General features: G+C 40.0%; 1 protein-coding gene across 3 annotated transcripts; it reads left to right on the top strand.

Moving 5' to 3' along the window:
• The first annotated feature begins 10 nt into the window (after positions 1-10).
• On the top strand, positions 11-15099 carry ATP5F1C (ATP synthase F1 subunit gamma). Of its 3 annotated transcripts, XM_067469323.1 has the most exons (10): positions 11-251; positions 3071-3105; positions 3606-3737; positions 5329-5533; positions 6653-6796; positions 7080-7144; positions 9572-9727; positions 11375-11471; positions 13745-13790; positions 14950-15099. In XM_067469323.1, exons 1-9 carry the CDS (start codon positions 187-189, stop codon positions 13749-13751), a joined length of 906 nt encoding a protein of 301 aa, XP_067325424.1. In that variant the 5' UTR covers positions 11-186; the 3' UTR covers positions 13752-13790; positions 14950-15099. The 3 variants fall into 3 exon arrangements, with proteins under 3 accessions (XP_067325424.1, XP_067325425.1, XP_067325426.1); XM_067469324.1 differs by lacking the exon at positions 13745-13790; XM_067469325.1 differs by lacking the exons at positions 13745-13790; positions 14950-15099 and having other exon boundaries at positions 11375-11475.
• The last annotated feature ends 5972 nt before the right edge of the window (positions 15100-21071 follow it).

The raw sequence follows: 21071 nt of genomic DNA, 5'->3' as shown, positions 1-21071 counted from the left end.
TCTTCTTCCTCTCCCGAGAGTGAATGAGCCGGGCTTCGCTGGAGGTGAAGCTGCCGCGCATGCGCAGTGAGGAGGCTCTGACCTTCAGCAGCCAGGGCCGGGCGGGCAGCTCGTGAAGAAGGCCGCAAAGAAGGAAGGAAGGAGGGAAGGAAGAAGGGCAGAGACCCCGCCGCCCCCTTCGGAGCCATGATGCTGTCCCGAGGAGCCGCCCTCATCGGAGGATGTGCCACGGCCTTGACTCAGCCACAATGGTACTCATTCTGGGCAAGGGGAGGGGGGGCATCTACAAAGCAGAATTGTTGCAGTTTGACACCATTTGGCCCTTCCAGGTGTTTTGGACTCCAACTTCCACAATTCCTAACAGCCGGTAGGCTGTTAGGAATTGTGGGAGTTGGAGTCCAAAACACCTGGAAGGGCCCAATTTGGCCTAGGCCTGTGTTAGTTGGTTGACTGAACATTATGCAACCTAGAAATCATAGAATAATAGTAGTCCATGCAGGAAAAGCACAATCAAAGCACCCCCGAGAGATGGCCATCCATCCTCTGTTTGATAGCTTCCAAGGAAGGAGCATCGACCAGACTCCGAGGCACAGAGTTCCACTGTTGAACAGCTCTAACAGTCAGGAAGTTCTTCCTAATTTTCAGGTGGAATCTCCTTTCCTGTCATTTGAACCCATAGCAGAAAACAAGCCTTGCTCCCTCTTCCTTGTGACACATATTTATACATGGCTATCATGTCTCCTCGCAACCTTTTCTTCTGCAAGCTAAACAGACCAGTTCTTTGAGACATTCGTCATAGGGATTCATGGTCTCCAGACCTTTGATCGTTTCAGTCACCCTCCTCTGGACACCTTCCAGCTTGTCAATATCTCTTTTGAACTTGTTTAGTTAGACACTGTACAGAAAACCCACAAATACATTGAAAATGCAGTGATACCCTCCCATTTGTGTTTTTCAGTAACCAATATGCAGTGGGAAGCTGCCATAGATTCTAGAATTAAGATATGGTAGTTTTGAGAATAATATATATATATATTATATATATATATATTATATATATGTGAATAATGAGTGATATATAATGATATATAATAATTATATATAATTATATATGTGAATAATGAGTACCTTAAAAACAAAACAACCAATGAACGAAATCACACCAAATTTGGCAATGAAACATCTCACAACACAAGGAGTGACCACCACTAAAAAAAATATGATTTTGTTATTTGGGAGTTGTAGTTGCTGGGATTTATAGTTCACCTACAATCAAAGAGCATTCTGAACTCCATCAACGATGGAATTGAACTGGAAGGCTTTGGTGGGCATTGACCTTGAGTTTGGGAGTTGTAGTTCACCTACATCCAGAAAGCACTGTGGACTCAAACAATGATGGATCTGGACCAAACTTGGCACAAGCACTCAATACGCCCAAATATGAACACAGATGGAGTTTGGGAGAAATAGACCTTGACATTTGGGAGTTGTAGTCACTGGGATTCAGATACAATCAAAGAGCATTCTGAACCACACAAACAACAGAATCGGGCAAACTTCCCACACAGAACCCCCATGACCAACAGAAAATACTTAAGGCCATCCAATCCAACTCCCTTCATTAGGGCAAGAAAACGTAATCAAATTCCTCCTGACAAAGAGCCATCCAGGCATAGAGATAGATCAGTGGTTCTCAACCTGGGGTCCCCAGAAATCCTAACAGCTGGTAAACTAGCTGGGATTTCTAGGAGTTGTAGGCCAAAAATATCTGGAGACCCCAGGTTGAGAACCACTGATATAGATAGATAGATAGATAGATAGATATGATTCACACACGCACACAGATATAGTATCATAGATTTGAAAGGGGCCCTTAAAGAAGGACAATGATATCTTGCATGTTCCAGGATGGGCAAACCAGACACTCTCCACATCAACACTGACAAAGAAACAGCAAGAAATACTGTTTACCCACAAGCAGAAAGACATTACATAGATTAGAAACCAACACTTTCTAATTACTTTATTTTCCAGATCAACAAACTGGGCCACAGCAACGCGTGGCAGGGGACAGCTAGTAATAATATAATAATAAACTTTATCTGTACCCTGCCACCATCTCCCCAAAGGGGACTCGGGTCAGCTAACATGAGGCCCAAAGATATAATGCACCAAAATAAAATACAAAATGGAGACAACAAAATTTCATCAGAATAAAATACATAAAGTAGCAAAATAAAATAAACAAAGGAGATTGACATATATAAAATCAAACACAATGGGCAGGCCAAATGGATGAGGTAAAATGATAAAACCCCGGTTGAGGCAGGAATAGAAAAAGTGTAATTGAGAGGAGGCCAAAAAGGATGAACAGTGGGGTTAGACTTTCAGTTTAGGAGGGGGGGGAAAGTGCATCATAGGGGCAACACTGGGACAAATGGTCGCTCTGCAAAGGCACATTTTCAGATTTTTCTTAAAGGCTGCTAAGGTGGGGGCTTGCCTAATCTCACCAGGTAGTGAGCTGCAAAGATGGGGGGCCACAGTGGAGAAGGCTTTCTCCCTCGGTCCCACAAGTCTTGAGAAGCAGCTACTGATGTGTATTCTCCCATTGCAGGATCCCAAATCAGGAGCTATTGCTGACTAATGCCTTGTAGAATCGGATCCCCCAATTTGATAGTGAACTGTTTGTTTGAAGTTGCTTCTTCTCATTATATTTGTCTACTCACTTTTAGGAGCTGCCCATGCATTCTTTGCAGGGCAAGAAAACATCTCCATTTGATAATTTCTCCATACCAACCTTTCTCCATACCTATGTCTTGTGTTTTTCTCCACTAATAACATATAGACATTTACCTAACTGATTAGTGAATGTAAGAGAGATATTAATTTTGTTAGCAAAATTAGAGGATCTGCATATATTGTGAAATAGGTTGTATGTGTTAGAAGTATGTATGCTTTTATTTCGGAATGAAGTTTTCTTTAACTGTTGCTTTTCAGTTTTGGTGTTACTCTACCAATGAAAGCAAGGCTTTTACTTACTAATGTATGCAATATGTGTTTAATTTTTCAGGGTCCAAGTTAGGAATATGGCAACTTTGAAAGACAGTAAGTAATTCTTTCTGTGTACTTTTCTGTGGTGGCAAATAGGGGTGATACTCCTTAATGAATTCTGTAACCTTGACTTCTAAGTTCATGTTCAGGGTCTTGCTTGTTTTGGTATCATAACCTGGAAAGAAAAGAGCCCTTTGATCTGCATACAGTTGCACATTTGGCATGGCATTTTCCTTGTTTTACATAGGATTCAGGATTCATTACATTGTGTTTACACTTTTAAGTTCCAATCATATAGTGTCTTAAAGGATGCCTCAGAGTTACAGGCTAGAAGAGATCTCTTTCTTTCAAATGGGACATGTCCCACAAGCTGCTTCGCATATCTTGCTAAGAAAAATCGTGAAGGGTCTCACTAAGTCTGAAATAATTTGAAGGCATATTATTGTACCTATTTTTCTTGACAAATTAGTGTTTGATATCTTTGTTGTCATCGTACTGACCGCCCCCCCCCCCCCAATTTTTGCTTAAAATTTTGCCTCATCTCATCTGTGTAGTTACCCGGCGCCTGAAGTCAATCAAGAACATTCAGAAAATCACCAAGTCCATGAAGATGGTTTCAGCAGCGAAGTATGCCAGAGCAGAAAGGGAGTTAAAGCCTGCCAGAGTTTATGGTGTGGGAGCTTTGGGTAAGGGAACTTCCTGTTTTCTAAATGAGTTGCAATAAAAAAAAATAACTTTATTTCTCTGTGAAGATATTAAATAGAAAGACAAAATAAACTGGTATTTCCTGACCTAGAAATGTCTGATAAGGTCCTTTGACCAGACTTTCGACAGCTTTTAAAACATGTATTCAGTAAGGATCGTTAAACGTTACCCTGGTTCTTAACAGCTCATTTTCTGATAATGTTTAATAGTGAGATACTGCATTTTTAAATGTACCACTACTACTACTAGTACTACTACTACTAATAATAATAATAATAATAAGAATGATAGTAATAATTGTATTTCTTACCAGCCTCTCCTCATTACTATTTTAAGAAATCAGATAAGATATAATAGTTGCTTCATCTTATTATTAGAAAGACTAGAACTTCACTTGCTTTAGAGATTTCACTGGCTTTTATTAATTACTACTTTCTTTATGATAGTAGATACTGGAAATATTGAAGTATGTTTTTTTAAAAAATTACAACGAAATTATCAAGGTGTATTCTATGCATATATCTGGGCTTGGACAGAAAGCATGCCATATTTTTATTATTATTATTATAATTATTATTATTATTACAGCTTTTATGTTCCGCCCTTCTCACCCCGCAGGGGACTCAGGGCAGATTACAGTGTAGACATATATGGCAAACATTCAATGCCAATTTTGACATACAACATATACAGACATACACAGAGGCTATTTAACTTTTTCTGGCCGCCAGGGGAGCTGTCGCTTTCATCGCCCATCTGTGACACTGATGAAGTACTTCCGCATTCCCCGCATGCTTTTTGCTGGAGTGCTTGCTGGAGTCTTTTTTTATGGCCTCATAAATTAGTTAATATAGCCTCCCCACACTTTAAGGTGGTACCTAATTTTCCTACTTGACAGATGCAACTGTATTTCGGGTTGCAAAGGTCGACAACAGGCTACACAATTGGTTGGAAACCCACTCCAACCTGGCTGGCTTCGAGCTCATGACCTTTTGGTCAGAGTGATCTTAATGCAGCTGACACTCAGCCAGCTGCGCCACAATCCCAAAGACTATGGGTACCAGCCATAGTCTTTGGCTGGTACCCTATTAGTGCTATATGCCAGTGTAACACTAGTATATAGCTTTTTTATGACAATGGAGGGAGGAGTTCACCCTTGAACCTCTGTAACTCATCTGCCTCCCATAGCCCCTCCGAAAATATAGCCATGTAGTGGCTGAGGAGGCTGAGAGCATTTGACTATGTACCTGTAGCTAGATGCACAACAGCAACAACATCCTCCTAGAACAGGCATGGGCAAACTTCGGCCCTCCAGATGTTTTGGACTTCAGCTCCCACAATTCCTAACAGCCTACTGGATGTTAGGAATTGTGGGAGTTGAAGTCTAAAATATCTGGAGGGCCAGAGTTTGCTCATGCCTGTCATAGAATCGAAGAGTTGGAAGAGACCTCATGCGCCATCCAGTTCAACCCCATTCTGCAAAGAAGAAGCCTCGTAGAGGCTCTGAAAAATAACTTGGTTGTGCATTCAGCTTTATGGAACAGATGCATTTGTTTTTCTTTCTTTTCTTAGCTCTCTATGAAAAAGCAGAAATCAAGGCCGCTGAGGACAAAAAGAAGTACCTTATCATTGGGGTTTCCTCCGACCGTGGTCTGTGCGGTGCTATCCACTCTTCTGTTGCTAAGAGTATCAAGGCTCATATTGCCAACCTCACGGATGCGGGTAAAGAAGTCATGGTGGTTGGAGTAGGCGATAAGCTGAGAACTCTCCTTCACAGGTAACAGGATTCTGCCCTGCCCTGTATATCCAACACTTACTCTTCAGTACTGATCATTGATCATTTTTTATTATCCCAGACTGAAGACATCACTTTAACATGTAAAGCAGAGATACTCACTGAAGGCCGCTGAAAGCAAACCTACAAGCAGCATATATTTGAATTACTGCATGCCTAGAATGCTTCTTAACAATGAATTTTTATTTATTTACTATATTTATATCCTGTCTTTCTTGACCCCAAGGGGGACTCAAGGCAGCCTTAAAAACAATATACATCCAATATACAATTAAATAAACATTTCAATTAAATTTTTAAACACGATTAAGAGCATTAAAACATACAAAACATTGCAATTACAACTACAAAACCACATTATCCGCAATCATAGTCAGGCCATTTTTAATACTGTTTATATTTAATTCTGTTTTGATGTTTATATATTTGTATATTTTAAATTGTGTACTAATTCTTTTATGTTAAGCCGCTTTGAGTCACCTTCGGGAGAGATAAAGCGGGGTATAAATAAATATAAATATAATAATAGTAATAGAACAATAGAAATAGGGCCCCTGGAGGTGCAGCGGGTTAAACTGCTGAACTTCAGAAATTGCTGACTGAAAGGTTGGTGGTTCGAATCTGGGCAGCAGGGTGAGTTCCGGCTGTTAGGCCCAGCTTCTGCTAACCTAGCAGTTTGAAAACGTAAATGTGAGTAGATCAATAGTTACTGCTTCTGTGGGAAGGTAACGGTGCTCCATGAAGTCTTGCCAGCCACATGACCTTGGAGGTGTCTACGGACAACGCTGGCTCTTCGGCTTAGAAATTAGATAAGATGTTTTTCTGTATTTTGAATCTGTCTTGTTCCACTTTTCTTCAAAGATTATAAAATGAAACAGACCATTACCACCATTTTAATATGGGACAAAGAAAGACATTTGAAGCTAGAATTTATCTCAGGAGGATAGCTGCATCTTCCCAATAAGAAGCATTAATCTTTTGGCCCAGATATCTCTGGACAATTCCCAGAAGCAGACTCATGCAGAGAGCGTAGAAATAAAACAAGAAAAATGTGTTTTTTTGATCAACATTCTTCATGTACTGATTTACTTTTTATTTTAGGACGCATGGCAAAAACTTCCTGTTCACCTTTAAAGAACTTGGAAGAAAGCCTCCCACCTTTGGAGATGCATCAATAATTGCCTTAGAGCTGCTGAATTCTGGCTATGAGTTTGATGAAGGATCTGTCATCTATAATCGGTTCAGGCAAGAGAAATAGGAATTTTGTGCAATTTTCTTTCAAATAGTCTCCTCCTTGGCATTCACTCCAACATTCTATCCCCTCCCACTTTCCTCTCCTATATACATAGTGATACATTCAGGGGCTTTGTGTGTGTATATGCAAAACCACAGATAACAGCTGGCTCAAGCATGCTGGAAGAGCTAGAAAGGATTGCAGAAGACGTATATTGCCACATGCTGTGGATACAAGTCCTGCAGATATGGGGCCCATATAGTATATCACAAGTCAGCTTTCTTCTTTCCATAGGTCTGTCATTTCCTACAGGACAGATGAGAAGCCAATCTATTCTCTTGACACCGTTTCTGGTTCTGGTAAGTCCAGATGAAGCCTTTGGCAAGTTGGCAGTGTTTTCCCCCTCCCTAGTTGTTAGAAACTTATCAGAGTCAAGCCTTTTCAAAGCTATATGTGTGTGTGTGTGTGTGTTTATTTATATATATGCTTATCTGTGGGCCCCCCGACTCTGGAACTCACTACCTGGAGAAATTAGGAAAGCTCCTACCCTAGAAACATTTAAAAAGAATCTTAAAACCTGGCTCTTCCACTGCGCCTTTGATGAGTAGGTATAGAATCTCATACTATTGCTTAACCTCAATGTTTTTTTGTCATTAGAGTATTTGTCGTCGTCCCGTACCCCCCCCCCCCCCCCCTTGGGAGAAAGCCTGATTCCACAACCCCCACAATAATGAGTCCTCCTCGCAAATAATCTGTCTCTCTTTTATCTTGCCCAAGTTTTTAATTAGTCTTAATCAGTTTTTCTTTTAATCATTATATGTAGCCCACCCATTGTCATTGTGAATGTGCCTATTGTAATTTTATATTGCTATGTATTCACATGTTTTATGTAATTATGTTGTTGTTGTTTATTGTTTGCGATTTCGGTTTGTGTTTTCATTTTTATTTTACTGCAAATTGTTGTTTGGGCTTGGCCTCATGTAAGCCGCTCCGAGTCTCCATTGGGGAGATGGAGGCAGGGTATAAATAAAGATTATTATTATTATTATTATTATTATTATTATTATTATTATATATTTTAATCTGTTTTATTTTTCTATGTGTTTATTTGCTCGTGCGTTTTAATTGTTTTATACCTGGCTTTTCCGCTGTGCCTTTGGCGAGTAGGTGCTCAGTATGATTTTTTATATCCCCTCAAGTTTTTGGCTAATGGAGTTCGTGCTCTCCAAATAGGATGTTTTTTGCCCCATAACTTTGTGTGTTTTATGAGTTCCATTTAAACTTCCTGCTCCTATTTTATCTCATTATAGTCTGTTAATTGTTTTTATTCAGAATATGTGGCCCGCCCATTGTCATTTCTATCGTAATTGTGTTTATTGGTATTTTATTTTATTTTAATTATCATTTATTATTTTAATGTCATTTTGATAATGTTGTTGGTGTCTGATGTATATACTTTGATTTTATTGCTGTATTATTTTGTCCGGGCTTGGCGCCATGTAAGTCGCACCAAGTCCCCATTGGGGAAATGGTAGCGGGGTAGAAATAAAGATTATTATTATTATTATTATTATTATTATTCTAGTTGGGGGTACGTTTTTACTGTTATGTTTATATGTGGCATTGAATGAGTTTGTAAGCTGCCTTGAGTCCCCATGAGGTGAGAAAGGTGGTGTATAAATGAAGTAATTCAATACATAAAATATACAAGGGAGAAAGGAGAAAAGGAAGGACGAAACAATTTGCAGAACATCTGTGCACAATGGATTCATGAGAAAATTATTTAGATTATAGGCATTTGGCTGAACAAATGCAGTGGGGCAAAGGACTCTTAAAGGCTTTATTAAATACCAGAAATGAAGATCCCAAGTTAATTTTAATTTAATGCTTCCAAACCTATGGAGCCATCAGTGAGAAAGTTCAAAGCTGGGTCAGGGTGAGCTCCTGACCTTCAGTCCAGCTCCACGCCCATCTAGCAGATCGAAAACAGCAATGTGAGTAGATAAATAGGAACTGCATTAAAGGGGTGAAGTATTTTAGACACAGCGTTTACAAGCAAAGAAAGCTCTTCAACAGGGGGACGGAGCAACAGCGCCCCCTGTGGCTGGAACTGAGCACAGCCTCGAAAGATACCGGAAAGATGGGGAAAAGCCTATATAATACCTCTATCTGTTGTCTGTCTTGTCATTGTATTTAATGTTTGCTGCATATGTGTTCTGTGATCTGCCCTGTGTCCACTTTGGGGTGAGAAGGGCAGAATACAAATACAATAAATCAATAAATAAATGTGATTGTCATCTTAGCTTGTATCAATAGAACCACTACAGCAGAATTTATAAAAATTTCAGCAAGATGTAGGCAGTTTTAAAATCTGGTCCCAAAACAATTAAAAGCTTAAGGGTGGGCACTATAATTTTGAATTAATTTTGGAAATGTATTGGTACTAATTGGCAATTGCTTTAAATGCAGTGTGACATGTCTGAAACAGCTCTCTAATTTGGCTGCACTTTGTGTGAATTGAAGTTTCCATGTTCAGAAGCAGTTTGATGTAAACAGAAGAATTGCATACTTTCAAGTAGAGAAGGTTCAAACTGATGTTGTAATCTTTGTGGCCATAGAAGTTGCATATAAGATGAAAGTCTGTTGGTCTCCAATTATTTAGGAATGAAAACTAATTGGCAATGTCTTTGAAACTGCTCTTGGTTTTGACTCTTAACATCTTGTACCTGATACATTCCAAAATCATAATAAATTGGTGTTTTTCATTGTTGCTCTTGTTTCTGCAGAAAGCATCAGTATCTATGACGACATTGATGCAGATGTCCTGCGAAACTATCAGGAATTCACATTGGCAAACATCATTTTCTATTCGCTGAAGGAATCTACCACAAGTGAACAGAGCGCTCGGATGACTGCCATGGACAACGCAAGCAAAAATGCCTGTAAGGAGAAATCCACAGGGTTTGCACCATGCTGTGTTGTGTGTTAGCAGAATCTTCCAACTGTAAACAAAAGCAAGAAAGCAGAATTACATATTTGAGAGAGTTTTATCTTTTGACATATGATCATGCAAGTTTGAGTATTAGAATCATAGAATCAAAGAGTTGGAAGAGACCTCATGGGCCATCCAGTCCAACCCCCTGCCAAGAAGCAGGAATATTGCATTCAAATCACCCCTGACAGATGGCCATCCAGCCTCTGTTTGATTTCACAAATGTTACCTGCCAACCACTGTCCTTGATATCTGCCGATACTCAGAATATAATGGGACTGGAAATGCCTATGAAAGATGTCAGATCTTCGCATCTGTAGATTGAACTTTTGCTGATTTGATTTTTTGTGAATTTGATTTATATTTTATCTCCAGTAATCTTGATCATAGAGTTACCCTGAAGGACCCAGAGATTCTTAGAATGGTGTTGTCTCAGGTTTAAGATAGTGTTTCTTTATTTGTGGTTTTTCCACTTCTGTGATGGTTCTGTATATAGGATTGTTTGTTATCTACAGCAGAGTAAAGTGCAGCATTGCCAGTGATACAAATGAGCTTGTGGTAAGAAACAAGAGAGAAAAATAGACAGGATAATTTAGCAAGGTTAAAAAGATAAAAACAGTCATACTGTTGCTGGGAAAACATGTGGAGTAAAAAAAGTAGAAAGAGAAAAGAAAGTTATGTAACATTGGTAGAAGAGTCCTTAATGCTGACTCTTACGGTTGTGTGACTTGAGGCAGAAAGAAGCGTCATAATACTTCCTCCTCAAACAAAGCTCTAAAACTGAGTTGCTGTGAGTTTTCTGGCCTGTCTGGCCATGTTCCAGAAGCATTCTCTCCTGATGTTTCACCCATATCTATGGAAGCATAATCTGAGCTTGTGAGGTCTGATGGAAACTAGGGCAAGTGAGGTTTATATATACTCTTGTCTGTTTGAGGCAAGTGTGAATGTTGCAATTGATCACCTTGATTAGCATTTAATAGCCTTGCAGCTTCAATGCTTGGCTGCTTCCTGCCTGGGGGGATTCTTTTTTGGGAAATGATTTGCTGGCCCTGATTGTTTCCTGTCTGGAATTCCTCTGTTTGTTTTTTTAGTATTGCTCTTTATTTGCTGTCCTGATTTTAGCGTTTATTTAATACTGATAGCCAGGTTTTGTTCATTTTCATGGTTTTTTCTTTTCTGTTGAAAATATGCTTGTGGATTTCAATGGAAAGAAAGGAGAAGGAAGTAAACCTTTTTGGGAAGAAAGGATAAGGAATCAAAATACCTTGAATTACTTCTGTAAACTGGAGAAGCATAATTTGATCAGATGCATGGAATAGTTCCAGCTTTTGAATGCTGTGGTTTTCAGAAAATTTAGTTAGTTGTATCCAAATCCTTGATACTTTGTAAATGTATTTATTTATCATGTCAGGAGCGACCAAAACAGTTGCATTGCATTAAAAACAAACAAACAAAACACAAAGTTTGCAGACTTGGTATTCTATTTGTAAGTGTAGACAGGGATGTTTAAATCAAATCAAAAGAGCAAGTAGAAATTATGAACATCTGATTTTTTTCCCCCATGGTGCCACCTGACATGTTCCTTCTCTCTTGGCAGCTGAGATGATTGACAAGCTGACTCTGACCTTCAATCGCACCCGCCAAGCTGTCATCACCAAGGAACTGATTGAGATCATTTCTGGTGCTGCTGCTCTGTAAGTATTTGTGTGAGAGTCTCCTGAGACAGACTGGGTTTTGTCTGTATGGTTTGATCATAAAACAAAATAACAGTTGGTTTACATATTATTTGTCTGTGCTTCAAAAAGGCCAGTGACCACTGATGCATGGCACTCTGTGGGCACTCATAATTTCTAAACGTGCTGCAGCAGCTAATAAGCCATATTGTTCTGGAGAGATGCTTTTGGCTGTGCCTTGTTCCAGATTTCTCTGTATATGCTTTTCTGGACTACACCTGACCAAATTGGATCAAAAACACTTATTGCTGGAACTTGGTGATGGAGGCAGGGAAGGAGCAAGAACCTTTCACTGAAGCACTTCATCTAATTCAGTACAGGCTGGACATCCTTTATCTGAAATCCAAAATACCAGAAGTTCAAAACTGTCAACCTGCATGTTGAGACAATGGTCTTTGCCACCCAATATAAATAATAATAATAACACTCTATTTATACCCCGCTACCATCTCCCCAAGGGACTCGGTGCGGCTTACATGAGGCCGAGCCCAAAATACAACAATACAAGCAATAACAATACAAGCAATTTAAAAACAACAAAACAATAACATAAGCATTATCAATAGGACAACACACTTTAAAATCTATGGGTAGGCCAAATGTAATTAAAATTTTAAAAATTAAAAAATAATGCTGGACATGGGCGAAAATGATGAGGCGGTTTGTGGGAACATACGAGCAGACCTAAAACAATATAAAGTGCTTTGGAGGACGAAGTGCTATGGGATCATTATTCTGGGAAGGCACACCGGAACAACCATGTCTTCAAGCTCCTTAAAGACTGCCAAAGATGGGGTTCTGTATACACAAACTGCCAATGGTTCTGGTTGGCAGCTGACTTTGTTTCATGCACGAAATTATTTTAAAATCTACATAAATAAAAATGTAATGTTTGTTTGTGGAGTTACCATAACTCAAAAACCACTGGACGAATTGAAACCAAATTTGGACACAATGCACCTATCAGGCCAACGAGTGACCATCACTCATAAAAACACTGAAAGACACAGCAGAAGAGACTTAAAAAGTCAAAAAAGCAAACAGACGCTACAGCGCATGTGCAAAAATGAACCCCCTCGGCAAACAAAACACACAATAGCATATCCACACTCTCTTCTGGACTACAGCTCCCAGCATTCCCTAGACCAAGCCCTTTAGGAGAGGAGGATGATCCAAATGCATTGCTTCTGAGATGCAAGCTTTCTTCTCCTTGGATTTCTTTGATAGCATCCCAATCCTTGAATATTTCCAATTTCCTGGATTGCAATGCCTAGCAATACCACGGATAGATTAGAAAGAGATAGATAGGTAGATAGATAGATAGATCGATCAGGAGGACTGCTGGGAGTTGCAGTCCAAGAATAGGAAGAGAAGGTGAGAAAGAGGAAGGGAAAGAACAGTTGGGGAGAAAGAGGAAGGGAAGAAGAAGAGAAGGGAGGGAGGGAGGGAGGAGAGAAAGAATGAAAGGGGGAGAGAAGGAAGGATGGAAAGGAAGAAAGAAGAGAAAGAGGAAAGTTGGCCACAGCAACGTGTGGTGGTTACAGCTATTATTGTATAATTACTTTTAAGCTATGTGTAAAAGCTGGATATGAAATGTAAATACATTTTTTGCAAGACATCTCATGACATACTTACATGCAACTACAAGTATAACAAAACACTGCTGATCCAAGGATTTCAGATAATGGATGCTCAGTTTATAGCATTATAATAAGAGTAGCCATTCCACACCCAAAAAGGGCTAAAACAGCTTGAATTGCTGCTGCCCTCCAGTGATGCTTATTCTGAGATATATTGGCACTGTACATTGACTTATATCCGTTTTTAGCTAATTTCTTTCGGAATACCTTGGAACAATGCATACAGCACATTGATTTTTCACTGCTTGACTAACATGGTCTCAGAAAAAATGTCAGACTACAGTTTAATTTTGGGTCATACTCTCCACAAAAACAAAAGCATGTCTTCAATATATGTCTGAAATATTACCATTTAAGCTGAGTAAAAATATAATATTGCAAAGAATGGTTGCGCTTTTAATCAACCCATTAGTCAATACATGTCATCTGCTGGTTTGATGTTGCTATTTAATTTTGGCTGGACTGGTTCCAATTTGTATTTTTGCTCTGCATCACATGCTTGGTTAAATCACACCAATGAACTTGGCTTAATTTACATTGCTTTTGCTTCACTGCATGTTTTCTTCTTTTTGTTTTTAACAATCTTACAACTAGGAACTAAGGGCTAATCAGAAAGTGAGTTTCAAGCAAAGTCCAACAGGTAAAGTGGTACAAAGTAAATCTAGAAAAATAGAAAATAAGGCAGCGTTTCTTAACCTGGTGGTCGTGAGGGGGTGTCAGGGGGGTTGCCAAAGAGCACCAGAAAACACAGCATTTTCTGTCAGTCATGGGGGCACTGTGTGGAAAGTTTGGCCCAATTCTTTTGTTGGTGAGGTTTAGAATGCTCTTTAACTGTAGGTCAATGATAAATCCCAGCAACTACAACTCCTAAATTTTCCCCAAACTCCACCTGTGTTCACTTTTGGGCATATTGAATACTTGTGCCAAGTTTGATCCAGATCCATCATTGTTTGAGTCCACAGTGCTCTCTGAATGTAGGTGAACTACAGCTCCAAAACTCAAGGTCAATGCCCACCAAACCCTCCCAATATTTTCTGTTGGTCATGGGAGTTCAGTGTGCCAAGTTTCGTTTAGTTCTATCATTGGTGGAGTTCAGAATGCTCTTTGATTGTAGGTGAACTATAAATCCCAGCAACTACAACTCCCAAATCACAATCCACCCCCAATCCCACCAGTATTCAAATTTGGACGTATTGGGTTTTTGTGCCAGATTTGGTCCAGTGAATGAAAATACATCCTGCATATCAGATATTTACATAACGATTCATAATAGTAGCAAAATTACAGTTATGAAGTATCAATGAAAAAAAAAATGTTATGGTTGGGGGTCACCACAACATGAGGAACTGTATTAAAGGGTCATGGCATTGGGAAGGTTTAGAAACACTGAAATAAGCTGTCAGAAATTTACTGACACATGATGTATTTGTTTTTGTTCACAAAGGGATTTTTAGGAATGGCCCATTTTGCATGAATCTCACATTTTGCAATTTTGTTTCAGTAGCATCTATATAATAGTAGGCAAATAAATTGAGCTCTTCCAGAAAACCCAGCCACACAGGAATGGAAGGGTTGTGCCTTCTTCTATTTATTATTTATCTACCTCAAAGGGGTATACTCGTATTAAAACTGCTAAAAGAAGTGTAATATTAATTAATAAGTAAAAGTATTAAAGTGTTAATTTAGGAATCAGAGGTGGTATTCCAAGGTGGTCAGCACTTTCAGAAGTAGAAACAAAGTGGTAAAATGATGTCATAGCCATGTTTGGCTTTTCCTTACTGTACTGTTTTTGTTTTTAGGTAAAGAGGAATTCTTCTGGCAGGTGGTTTGCCCCACTTCCAACCTAGAGAGGAGGAGTCAACTCTTTGGCCCATAAGTCTGTGAAAAAAAAATCAGAGAATACCAACTGTTTATAAAGTCTTTATTTCAATAAAATCCTACATGAAAGAGTTGGCATGCTTCTTTGGCTGTGCGACTGTGGAGGGAGCTGGACTGAAATGCAAGTTAACAACAGTGTCCTGGGCTTTGAGACTGTATTAGTGTCTCTATAAAAAGATATTGGGAAATGCTGTTGCAGTTTGGCACATTGAAAATAAGAAATGTGTGTGCAATGCAGCAGAAAAGTTTTTTTTTTGCTTCTGTTTCTGGTGAAACAAATGGGAGCTGGGCAAAAATCACATAGCACAACACAACTCTCCATTTAAATATATAAATACATATGGAAGGTATTTGGAAATACTGTAATCATTTTCTTTAAAAATACAGGACAACTCTCGTATCTCTGGTACCAGTATCTGTGGCTTCCAGCCCAATTCTATGAATATGCTTCTGTCAGAAGTTGACCATAGAGTTTGCTGGAGGACCTAGAAATGCCAGAGAGGTCTACTTTAGGCATCCGTGTGTCCTCCAGTGTGATTCAGTGGTTTTCTTCTGCTGGAAATAGGTGATTTTGTGTTCCATGCTAAGTCCAGTAATGTATGCCCTGCTGATATGTGGTTTAAGGAGGGTCAAAAAGTTTTGTCTCCGGTATCATAAAAATGTTATGAATTTACATAAAACAGCAGAAGCTGCTACAGATCATAGCCTGAACTATACACAAAACTACCATTCAACATAGTCACCATCAATTTGTACACATTTGCACCATCATTCAACTCAGGCATCAAAACCATTTTGGAAAAATTCAGATCCAAACAGACAAATCTACGTGGTTTCAGATTCAATGATTTGAATGACATTAAAACTGCTTTAAAATCATGGGTTTAAAACCCTGAATTTTTCCAAAATGGTTTTGATGCCTGGGTTAAACGATGGCATAAATGTGTACAGATTGATGGTGACTATATCGAATGGTCGGTTTGTGTAGAGGATAGTTCAGGCTATGATATGTAGCAATTTCTGCTGTTATATGTTCATAATAATAATAATAATAATACTTTATTTATATACCGCTCCATCTCCCCGAGGGGACTCAGAGCGGTTCCCAAATAACATCACAAAACATACAGAGTAAAACAACATAACCATAAGATTAACAAACAAAATATAAGAATGAAAATTTTCGCCATAACACACATATATTAAAAGTAATCTTTCCTGTTCAAGGCAATTAAAAATTTAAAAGGCCGGGCCAAGATTTGTGCAAGCCCAAAAATTCTAGGGAATTAAGTGCAATGCTATGGCAGGCAACAATATTAGGTACTAGCTGTCCCCTGCCACGTGTTGCTGTGGCCCAGTCTGGTGATCTGGAAAATAAAGTAATGAGAAAGTGTTTCCAATATATGTAATTCCTGTATGCTTGTGAGTACACAGTATTTCTTGTTGTTTCTTTGTCAGTGTTGATGTGGAGAGTGTCTGGTTTGCCTACTCTGGAATATGCAACATATCATAGTCCTTCTTTAAGGGTCTCTTTCAAATCTATGATACTATGTGTGTGAGTGTGAGAATCATATCTATCTATATTTATGACTGGATGGCTCTTTGTCAGGGGGGCTCTGATTACATTTCTTGCCCTGGTGAAGAGAGTTGGACTGGAAGGCCTTAAGTATTTTCTGATGGTCATGGGGGTTTTGTGTAGGAAGTTTGCCCCATTTCTGTCATTTGTGGTTTTCGGAATGCTCTTTAATTGTAGTGAACTATAAATCCCAGTAAGTACAAATCCCAAAAGTCAAGGTCTATTTCCTCCAAACTCCATATGTGTTCATATTTAGGCATATGGAATTTTTGTGTCAAGCTTGGTCCAGATCCATCATTGTTTGAGTCCACAGTGCTCTCTGGATGTAACTGAACTACTACTCCCAAACTCAAGGTCAATGCCCATCAAACCCTTCCAGTGTGTTCTGTTGGTCATGGAAGTCCTGTATGCCATGTTTGGTTCAATTCCATCACTGGTGGAGTTCAGATTGCTCTTTGATTGTAGGTAAACTATAAATCCCAGCAACGATAATTCCCAAATGACAAAATAATTTTTTTGAGTGGAGCACATAAATTGGACTGTTAGGTGTCTTGTGCCCAAATTTGGTGTCAATTCCCCCAGTGGTTTTTGAGTTCTGATGATAGCACGAACTAACATTACATTTTTATTTATATAGATGGGTCTGTGGCTGTTCATTCCGGGGCCGATTAGAGGAAAGAATCTGGGTAACTGGTAGGAAGAATAAGGCTGTATTAGACAATGTTTGGGACTGAGTTAGAACTAGTCATTTTCAAAGGCCTGTTGAAACCACCAGGTCTTCAAGCTCTTACGAAAGGAGGGGAGGGATGGGGCCTGTCTTATTTCCCTTGGAAGGGCATTCCAGAGACGGGGCCACCACTGAGAAGGCCCTCTCTCTCGTCCCCACCAACGGTAGTGGGACCGAGAGGAGGACCTCCCCAGAAGATCTTGGAGCTCATGCCGGTTCATAGAAGGAGATGTGATCGCGGAGATAGGCGGGGCCTGAACCGTTTAGGGCTTTATAGGTCATGACCTGCACCTTGAATTTGGCTCATAATGTTTTTATGACACAGATGGCAAAACTTTTTGACCCAGGCCCATACATACATTGCCCAGATGTCGGTGAGGCCACTGCCCCCCTGCTTTCATCCCTTATTTCTCTTTCCCTCGACTCAAAACTTTTCCCCTTTTCTTTCACTTCCCTCCTTTTCTTCCCCTTCTTTTAATTTCTTTCCTTCCCCTCTCCTTTCACCAGCTTGAAGAGGGCCTCATAATGTCTCCATGGCAAGATGTCTCTCTTTGTGGCTCTTTCCTTGCTCCCTTCCACTCATACACATGTCTCCTTTGCTTCCTAGTGACATCACAAAGGGACACCTCACTTACCAACAGCCAATCCAGTGTCATCAGAGAGACATTTCTAACCTAGCAATAGACAGAGAAACAAACAAAACTTTGACTTTTATATGGAGAGATGACTGATAGTATTCTGGAAGGAATCAAAGGGTTACCTGATAAAAATAATTTGTCTGCCTTTGTCTTGCCATGAACAAGTTCTCTCACCTCTCCTTATTCTCATTGTGCTTGTTTTGTGTGCATAAGGAATAAATAAATAATAATAAACTTTATTTATACCCTGCCACCATCTCCCCAAGGGACTTGGAGCAGCTTACATGAGGCCAAGCCCAACAATACATCAATAAAAAGCAATAAACAAAAAACAATACAATACAATTTTATATGTAATATAAATCACATATAAACAATAGGTATAGGGTTTTAAAACATGAGGGAGCACAGTCAATCCTAAACCAGTAGTAAAATGCATTCTGAGGACATATTGCTGGGAATTTTCCTTATTCTGGGAAGGCACGTTTTCAGGCTCCTCCTAAAGACTGCCAATGTTGGGGGCATGCCTGATGTTCTTGGGTAGTGAGTTCCAGAGTCGGGAGGCCACCACCGAGAAGGCCCTCTCCCTTGTCCCTACCAATTGTGCCTGCAAAGGAGGCGGGGACGCGAGCAGGGCCTCTCCAGATGATCGAAGAGATCGTGTGGGTTCGTACACAGAAATGCGATCACGCAGGTAGGTGGGTCCCAAACAGTTCAGGGCTTTGTAGGTAAGAACCTGCACTTTGAATTGGGACCGGGAATTCTGCTACGGGAAAAGCTTTTGAAAGTAAGCGAGTACTGTACGTCAACATGTGTGATAAAGCTCATTGCAAGATGTACCACCTCTCTAAATGCCAGGCATTTTAAAAGATGCTGCTCTATTAGGGTTTTTTCCCCCCATGTCAGCAGTAACTTGAGAAACTGCAAGTTGCTTCTGGTGTGAGAGAATTGGCCATCTGCAAGGATGTTGTCCAGAGGACACCCAGATATTTTTACCATCCTTGTGGAAGGCTTCTCTCATGTCCCCACATGGGAAGCTGGAGCTGACAGAGGGAGCTCATCTGCACTCTCCCTGGATTCAAACCTCCGTCCTGCCAAAACAAGGGTTCCTATACAGTTCCGTCCCAGTTTACCTGTCCAAATGTATTCTCACCTATGAACCATCAAGACAATTAAGAGCTTCTCGTGGGGTCCTCCTCTCGGTCCCGCCACTTTCGCAATCGCGTCTGGCGGGAACGAGAGACAGGGCCTTTTCTGTGGTGGCCCCTCGGCTATGGAACTCTCCCGATTGAGATCAGATCTGCCTCCTCCCTTCTGTCCTTCAGGAGGCTGGTGAAATCCTGGCTATGGAAGGAAGCATTCCCAGAGTAATGGCTGAAACCAGCTACAGAACAAAGTTATCAACCACACATATTGACTGAGTTGGACATGATTTTATCTTGGCGATTTGGCTTATTTGTAATTTTAATTGATATGTATTTTAACTCGTTATTATATGATGTTTTTAGATTGTACTATTAGCATTGAATCCTTGCTGTAAGCCAGTCTGAGTCCCTCTACGGAGGTTGAGAAGATTGGGATAGAAAAGTTTTAAATAATAATAATAGTAAACCCATTGCGCCATTGCAGACTCTGCTCCATTAGTTAAAGTAGCACTAATTCCTCAGTGTATCAATATGCCTGTTTCTGCCATTAATTAAAACCAATTGGAGAGGTTACTCTCCCCGTCTCTATTTGCCCCAAACTTGGACTCCAAGCTTCATTCAGGCTGGAAGGGGAATTGTTCCAGCCCTGGCATGCTTCACAATGGGACAAATGCCCAGCTTCTTTGCTGGCTTGGCGAAGAAAGGCAATTGCCGGTAGTTACTGATAGCTAATGCAAGAGCAAGCAGAGGGAGGCATTTTGGCAAACTCCCGGCTCTTTTAAAATATAATTTAAAGAAAAATATAAGCCTTCATGGGAAATTAAAACAGTTTCTTGAAGAGAGGGACTTGGCTCTTCTGAATGCCAAAGCTATCCAACGCTGCTCTTATTCTCAGTTCAGCGTGCGGATGAAAGAAAGGAGGCTCCTTAAAAATGCCATGCTCATGTTCTTTCAATTAAAGCTCTCCTGAGTTAAAGCTTGATGTTTCTGTTAGAATTCCAGAATGGCTTCTGCCCCTCCAGAGGAACCGTGGACATGATCTTCACTGCACGACAGCTCCAAGAAAAAGGCAGGGAACAAAATCAACCTCTGTACATGGCATTCATTGACCTTGCAAAGGCATTCGACACAGTGAATCGCCGTGATCTTTGGACCATGCTCCAAAAAACTGGGTGCCCTGACACCAAATCATCCTGTGGCTATGACATGATGACATGATGGCAACAGTCTTGGACAGCAATGGCTCCCAAAGTGACTCATTTAAGGTGGAATCAGGTGTCAAACAGGGATGTGTTATTGCCCCAACTTTATTTTCCATCTTCATTGCTATGATACTTCAGCTGGTAGGTGGAGTAGAAATCACCTATTGGACAGATGGCAAGCTATTTAACCTCAACAGACTGAAAGCAAATCCAAGGTCACAACAACATCTGTTCTAGAACTCCAATATGCTGATGATAATGTAGTCTGTATGCATTCAGAAGATCTACAAGCCACTCTAAACACCTTTGCAGAAGCATACGAGAAGCTCAGCCTCTCATTGAACATCGAGAAACCAAAGTGCTGTTCCAGCAGTCACCAGCCTCCCTCCCCAATGCCAGAAATACAGCTTAATGGTGTAATGTTAGAAACTGTTGACCATTTGAGTAATTTAGTGCAATCTGGTAATGGAACATAGGAATGGAACAATGGACGACGAACCTGGACTACGCTTGGATGATGAGAAGATTGGGTACGGTTGTTTTTTGTAATAATTGTGCATTGTAATTGTAATTGCTTATTGGTAATTTATGGATAATGTGTTAAGTCAATTGTTATATGTTGTATGGAACCACTGCTGTTTCTACTGTTTTTACTGTTTGTGAACCGCCGTGAGTCGCCTTCGGGCTTGAGATACAGCGGTATATAAGCAAAGTAAATAAAATAAATAAATAAATAAATAAAATTTTCCGCTACT

Source organism: Anolis sagrei, chromosome 5 (genome assembly GCF_037176765.1).
Source record: "Anolis sagrei isolate rAnoSag1 chromosome 5, rAnoSag1.mat, whole genome shotgun sequence".
NCBI lineage: Eukaryota > Metazoa > Chordata > Lepidosauria > Squamata > Dactyloidae > Anolis > Anolis sagrei.
This window is presented reverse-complemented; position numbering and strand designations above follow the sequence as displayed.